The sequence below is a fragment of the Cebus imitator genome, unplaced genomic scaffold, assembly GCF_001604975.1.
Source record: "Cebus imitator isolate Cc_AM_T3 unplaced genomic scaffold, Cebus_imitator-1.0 Scaffold237, whole genome shotgun sequence".
NCBI lineage: Eukaryota > Metazoa > Chordata > Mammalia > Primates > Cebidae > Cebus > Cebus imitator.
This window is the reverse complement of record NW_016107552.1, coordinates 3,540,277-3,547,505: the sequence shown is the minus strand read 5'-3', so window position 1 is coordinate 3,547,505 and position 7,229 is coordinate 3,540,277. Positions and strand designations below refer to the sequence as shown.

The 7,229-nt window shown below is 50.3% G+C and overlaps 1 protein-coding gene and 1 pseudogene across 1 annotated transcript in view; one reads left to right on the top strand and one right to left on the bottom strand.

The window, feature by feature from the left end:
• The window catches only part of LOC108282241 (glutathione S-transferase theta-1-like), a 5,699-nt gene extending 3,113 nt beyond the window's left edge, over positions 1 to 2,586 (bottom strand). Inside the window, exons 1-3 of the mRNA XM_037727680.1 lie at positions 2,383 to 2,586; positions 1,303 to 1,444; positions 887 to 974 (exon numbers count right to left, since the gene is read on the bottom strand). Of these exons, the coding sequence (XP_037583608.1) occupies positions 947 to 974; positions 1,303 to 1,444; positions 2,383 to 2,494 (282 nt within the window). The 5' untranslated portion in view covers positions 2,495 to 2,586 and the 3' untranslated portion in view covers positions 887 to 946. The remainder of the gene's footprint in view (positions 1 to 886; positions 975 to 1,302; positions 1,445 to 2,382) is intronic.
• Positions 2,587 to 3,990: 1,404 nt separating this feature from the next.
• LOC108282271 lies at positions 3,991 to 4,723 on the top strand (annotated as a pseudogene).
• The last annotated feature ends 2,506 nt before the right edge of the window (positions 4,724 to 7,229 follow it).

Below are 7,229 nucleotides of genomic sequence, written 5' to 3'. Positions count from 1 at the left end.
TTTTTTTTTTTAAGTTTTGCTCTTGTTGCCCAGGCTGGAGTGCAATGGCACCATCTCGGCTCACCCCAACCTCCACCTCTGGGATTCAAGCAGTTCTCCTGCCTCAGCCTCTTGAGTAGCTGGGATTTCAGGCATGCGCCACCAGGCCCAGATAATTTTGTATTTTTAGTAGAGAGGGTGTTTCTCCATGTTGATCAGGCTGGTCTCAAACTCCCGACCTCAGGCAATCCTCCCGCCTCAGACTCCCAAAGTGCATATATTACAGGGATGAGCCACCTCGCCCCGCCTTTTTTTTTTTTTAAGAACCCTTACCTCTTAGAGGTATGTTTCTAACATTTATTGATTTATTTACTTACTTATTTTTATTTTTTGAGATGGAGTCTCACTCTGTCGCTCAGGTTGGAGTGCAATGACGTAATCGTGGCTCACTGCAACCTCTACCTAAGCGATCCTTCCACCTTAGCCTCCTGAGTAACTGGGACTACAGGTGCGGGCCACCACACTGGCTACATTTTGTATTTTTTGTAGAGACGGGGTTGTGCCATGTTGTCTAGGCTAGGCTGGTCTTGAACTCCTGAGCTCAGGCCATCCACCCGCTTCAGCCTCCCAAAGTGCTGAATTATAGACATGAGCTGGCCCCTAGACATTATGAAATGATGGGGTGTCTGGAAGACAGGGAAACAGAACTGATGTAAAATGGACCCCAAGTTGGCAGCAGTTGGAGCTGGGCGGTGGGTTTGCGGGGTTCATCATGACCCTCATTCATCAGCATTCACTCCACTTTAGTGTACGTGTGAGATTTTCCGTGGTAAATAGACAGATGCTCCCACTGAGTCTCCCAGGAGGAGCAGAGACAGACAGCGTGAGGGCTCTGGGGAAGACTCACCTTTCGGTTAAGACAAATTTCCCGTCTTTGAGGCTGGGCAGCTTCCTGAGGGGGTTGATGTCAATGTATTCTTTGCTGTGGTGGTGACCTGGGAGGAGCAGGAAAGGTCCGAGGCTGTGGGACTCCAGGGGAGAGAGAACTGAGACTCCCAGAGACACAAATGCCTCCCTCTTTTCTCAGGAAGAGGGAATTGAGGCCTGGAGGGACATCGAGGCTCACCCCAGGTCACAGGGCAAGGCAGTGGCAGAACCAGACTGGGATAAGAACTGCTGGCTCCCAGCCTGCTCCACCCTAGGGCTGGTGACTCCTGTGCCTCCTACCTGTGTCCCAGGACCAGGATGACCCTTTGGCCCAGAAGCTGGAGGCCTCCAGTGCCCGCCCACAAAGCAGGATCTGCAGCCACACCTCTGAATCACCTGAAGCCCTGAGGGCCTGGGTCCCAGCCCCGCTCCCATCGCCCTCGCTCTGTCCTTGCTTTAAGGAAGCCGGGCCCAGCACACGGCTGGACATCCAAAGGGGAGCCTCTTGGATGCAATCGGGGTCGTCTGAACAGGGAACCTGATGTGGGGGCAGGAACTGAAGCTCTTCCTGGACCAGCTGCCTCCTGTTGGAAACATTTCCAGGGCTCCCCTCGCACCCTGTTTATTTCCACAGCTTCTGTGTCTTCCTCTGTGCTCCAAAGGCTTCTGCTTTTGCAGGCTGAACTCTTGGAGCCCCTGTGTGCCCGGGATGGAGTTGGAGCCCAGCCCTTTGACCCTCACTTGGGGTCAGTAGAGCCCTGAGCCATTCGGAACACTGGGGAGGATGGGTGTAGACAGACCGTGCACTTCTGCCCCCTCTGCCAACCTGGCAGGCAGGTGCTGCGTTCACAAGGTCCTAGACTCCCACCAGGAAGTGAGGGCGCCTGGTGGGAGCCCAGGGAGTCCCAGCTGCTCTTCCTTCCCCCTTCCCCTAGAAGAGCCTGTTCATCTCCGGCGTAAGAACTGTCATTAGTGGGGACTGGCTAAGGTGGGCTAGACAGGGACGCAGCCTACAGCCCCCTGGCTTCTCTTCCTTCCCCGTGGACCTCTCGAGGGACTCCCTTGTCTCTGTCTCTACTTCTCAGAAATGCCCCAATCAGGCTGGGTGGGGTGGCTCACGCCTGTAATCCCAGCATTTTGGAGGCTGAGTTGGGCTGATCACTTGAGGTCAGGAGTTCAAGACCAGCCTGGCCAACATGGTGAAACTCCATCCCTTCTAAAAATACAAAAAATTAGCCTTGGTGGTGGTGTACACCTGTAATCCCAGCTACCAGGAGACTGAGCTGGGAGGATCATTTGCACCCACTGGAGGTTGCAGTGAACCAAAATAGCACCACTGCATTACAACCAGGGCAACAGAGTGAGACTCTTCCTAAAACAAATAAATAAATAAAATAAAGGGGAAAAAATAAGCCCCAATCTGTGTTCCCTCCTTCCCCCTAGGACCAGGCCTGCTGGGCAGCAGTGGAAGCTGACCTTTCAGCAGATCCACAAACTGAAAGGTGAACGGGATGTCGTGCTTCTTTGAAAAGATGTAGACGGCCCGGCAGGGTGCTGACAGCAGGTCCATGTAGAGCTCCAGGGCCATGTTGAGACGATGCCGGGCGCCACAGCCGCATCCAGCCAGCCGCAGACCTGGGCCTGTGTCTGGCCGGGGCCCCTGGCCCTGTGCCCTCTCCCATTTGGCCGCAGGACCCTGTATTCTGGAACTTCTTGTTTCCCTTTGCGTTGTCATAAGGCCAGGGAACCTTCAGTTCTCACAAGGCCAGGGAGCCTGCAATTCTCACAGCCTCAAGCATTCTAAGGAGGCCCAGGAGTAGGCTGGGGAGAGGCCCATGGCAAAGGTGGGGCAGCCGTGACCCTACTCTCCCCTGCCACGTGTATCTGTGCCCCGTGGCGCCCCCTCACAGACACCCCGTCTGAGAAGGGATTATGCCTGGGAATTCCCGGGGCCTGACTTTCCCGGCAGAAACTGGCGAAAGGGGCTTTGCAGGGTGTAGAATGAGCAGGAGGCGATGAGAATTATCCCTGGAGGATTCTAGAAGTAGGGACTGGGTCTATCCACAGCTGAATCGAGCCAGAAGCATGGCTAGAAAGGAATTGGGAGAAAGAGACACAGGAGCCTGGGAGCTTTGGGAGCAGTGGGGACCCCACCACCAGGAAGTCAGGGGGCACTCAGCAATAAAAGCCACAGATGCGATAAACCTTTGTACACGTTGTTGCATAATGTACAACAATGTATAGAAATACACCCCCATACATTATTGCTCCAACTCTAGCACTATTACCGACCTCATAAGAATCCCTCTCCCCACACTCCACTCTCTATAGTTAATCTGAACATAAGCCTCCTGTTTATATTAGCCACATCAAGCCTAGTTGTCTACCCTTTGATCAGGATGAGCAGCTAATTCAAAATACGCACTAATCGGTGCACCATGCGGAGTGACCCGAACAATCTCACATGAAGTCACTGTAGCTATTACCCTCCTGTCAGTCCTATTAATGAGTGGTTAGGAGCATGGTGGCTCACGCTCGTAACCCCAGCACTTTGGGAGGCCGAGGCGGGCAGATCACGAGGTCAGGAGTTCAAGACCAGCCTGTCCAATAAGGGGAAACTTCGTATCTACTATAAAATACAAAAAGTAGCCAGGCGTGGTGGTACATGCCTGTAGTTCCAGCTACTTGGGAGGCTGAGGCAGGAGAATCGCTTGAACCCATGAGGCGGAGGCTGTGGTGAGCCAAGATCACGCCACTACATTCCAGCCTGGGCAACAGAGTGAGACTCAGTCTCAAATAAATAAATAAATAAGTGGTTTGTCTAATTTGTATATAATCCTCAGAACGTAAGAATTTCTCTGCCTGTTCCTACCATCATGACCTCTGGCCACAATATGGTTTAATTTCCACACTGGCAGAAACCACCCTACCTCCCAGAGGCGGAATCAGAATTCATTTTGGGCTTTAACATCGACTATGCTGCAGGTCCCTTTGCTCTGTTATTTATAGCAGAGTATATAAATATCATTATGATAAATGCCCTGAGGGCCATGAGAGGTTTGACAGTGCAGCGCACAGGAGATCATGTCTGGGGGCAGGAGCTGCAGCCAGACCCCAGGCCTGGCTATCCCCGCCACTCACCGAGTGGTGCTCAGCAAAGGCGTGCAGCTCCCACTCACCCCACCGGGGACTACAGCATGACCCCCGACTCACCCCTCACCTTCCGGCAGCAAGCTCTTCAGTACCACCCCGGGAGGTGCCAGGATCACCAATGACCTGAAATTCCTGATGGAGTGTTGGAATTCACTTGTGACCAAAACACCCTGGAGGGATCTGCCCGCCATTCCCGAGGTCACCAGCCCTGCCAGTGATGAACCCCCCATGGAAGCCGGCCAGAACCACCTGCCCAATAGCCCAGAAGATAAGTCGGTGGGCAGTGAAGAGTCAGTTTGAGATGGGCATTTAAAGCACCAGCCATCATATGGAGAGTTGCTAAGGGACCCTCCAGCCCTTCCCTGGAGGAGTCCACCAGCCAGGCCTCATGAAACTAATTACCTGGGCAGGTGTTGGCGTGGGGTCAGCCACCCCAGCCTTCTCCCCCTCACTCAGGGCACCTGCCCCCTCCTGTCTGTGAACACGAGCAGGTACCTCCTTGTGCCTCTGCTGCAGGAGCTGCCACCCCAAGGGGAGTGACCCCTGCCAGCACACCTGCAGCCCAGGGCCTGAAGCGGACAAGAACGAACCCTTCCTTCCAAATGATCTGATTGGCTCTTCCAGCCCCTCACTGCTGGAGGCAACCACCCCTCCCTTAGGTTGATGTGCCTGGGAAAGCTCCCCTCCCCCACCTTCCCCAAGAGAGGAAATAAAATGTTGGGGGCTGGTGTCTTGTCATCTATCACGTAGGCATCTGCACACGTCCATCTTCCACGTGTCTTTCTCAGTCTGTAGGAGAAGAATGCGGTGCAAAATATCTGATACAGGAGGCCTGCAGTCTGGCCTTGGCACTTATGTGGCTTGGTTTTGTCATGTGACCAGATCATCCAGATATTTAGTCTACCTACATGTAATGTCCGGTGTTCGGCAGTCTAATGAAGAGAGCAGATACGCTATCCCATGTTACACAAGGGTGGCTTGTGAGCTTACTGTAACATCTGGTGATTTGGCAAGCATTTGTACCATCAGAGTCAGTGCCAGAACCTTTAATAACCTTCACGGGAGGCTTGAGGATGCCACCTGCGGAACCAAATCACAGGATTCAACTGTAACATCCTCTTGCTGTGTCACTAATATATCATTTAGCACCATACCTGTTTTTAAAACAAACGGAAAATTTCCTTTTTGTTTTTTGAGGCAGGGTTTTGCTCTGTGGCCCAGGCTGGAGTGCAAGTGGTGTGATCATGGCTCACTGCATCCTCCACCTCCTGGGGTCAAGCGATTCTTCCACTTCAGCCTCCTGAGTAGGTGAGACCACAGGCAAGCACCACCACACCCTACTAATTTTTTTGTAGAGACAGGGTTTCACCATGTTGCCCAGGCTGGTCTCAAACTCCTGAGCTTCAGCGATCCACCCACCTCTGCCTCCCAAAGTGCTGGGATTACAGGGGTGAGTCACTGCGCTCGGTAGATTTCCTTCTAATGACTACCTGAGCACAGGACAGTCCTTGAGTTTCCATAGAGGTTTGTCCATGTCCAATTAATCTACCAAAAAAGGAAGTAAAGTAATATTGTTTTCTCAGTTGTGGATGTCACAAGCTGTCACATACCCATTTTTCCTAGTGGACCCACCGAGTCCTAGCGTTGGTAGGAATGAAAATTGGTTCAAGTTCTTCGGCATGATCTGGATGTTGACATAACCAGCAGTCAGACTGATTAAAGTGGACAGGATTTGGAGAGTTGGTGTAACGGGGCGTCAGTTCTGTTTCTGACCTGTTGAGAAAACAGTAAGGGTTACTAAGAATGAGGCACAATCTGAAAGAGAACCCAGAGTGCAGATCCCAGGGACAATCATAGGACGGGATTGAGACAAGCAATCTCCAGTCAGCTGTTTAATAAATAAATGGGCAGAGAAAGAGGAGGATTCATTAAAAGGAAGAGGTTCTTCTGTTTTCTGCTTTTTGGACAAGGAGGCCCTATGTGAGAAAATGGGTGGAAGTGAAGTTTCTTGATCCATGATCTTGAGAAAAGTTGTCTACTATAAAATGCCATCTGTTTCTGCGGCCTGGGAATCGGTCTGGGAAATCATTACTTTAAGGTCACCTGTAGGGAGGGTCTTCCACAGTTGTCCTCAGAGTGCTGATCCGGGTCTAGCTTGGTGCGATTCACGTGAATTCAGGAGAACTTTTCCCTGACTTGATTGCAGCGTAGGTGGTTGGCAGTATCGTCATGCATTGCTTAATGACAGGGATACATTCTGACAAATGCATCATGGGGTAGTTTTGTCATTGTGCAGACATCACAGAGTGTACTCACACAAAGCTAGATGACATAGCCTACTACACGCCTAAGCTATATTGTGTAGCTCACTTGCTCCCAGTAGGATTTATCACAAAATGTTACTGCCCAGTGCATTTTTGCAAACAATAACAATTCACTGAGAGTATTAACATCACATATGTAATCAGAGTTTACAAATGTACCAAACTTTGGGTAACAAACAGTTTAAGCTTATTTTTTAGACATTCAATAAGCCCCTTCCCCCTCGCCGCAAACTGTTTGATTACAAAGAAGTACAATGGGTTAACTGTGGCAAAACATAAGAAATAAGGCAGGGGAGGCAGATACAGACTTGAGAACATAAGAATATCCAAACGATTTTGTCAATATCAAAAGACAAAATAAACACATATTTTATAATTTAAAACAAATGCATATAATTAAATACTAATTAGGTGAAAGAACATTATAGGATAGATAACATTTATTTTCTCTACATAAATTTGCATATCTTAAATTTATTTATTTATTTTTTAATTTTATTTTTTCCTGAGATGAAGTCTCACTCTGTTCCCCAGGTTGGAGTGCAGTGGCAAGATCTTGATTCACTGCAACCTCTGACTTCTGGGTTCAAGCAATTCTCCTGCCTCAGCCTCCTGAGTAGCTAGGATTACAGGTGTGTGCCACCATACCTGGCTAATTTTTGTATTTTTAGTAGAGACGGGGTTTCACTATGTTGGCCAGGCCGGTCTCAAACTCCTGACTTTGTGATCCAACCGCCTCGGCCTCCCAAAGTGCTGGGATTACAGGCGTGAGCCACCGCGCCCAGCTGCATGTCTTAAATTTAATGTGAAACATCATGTTTCAATGTCAACTTAAGAATATCACGC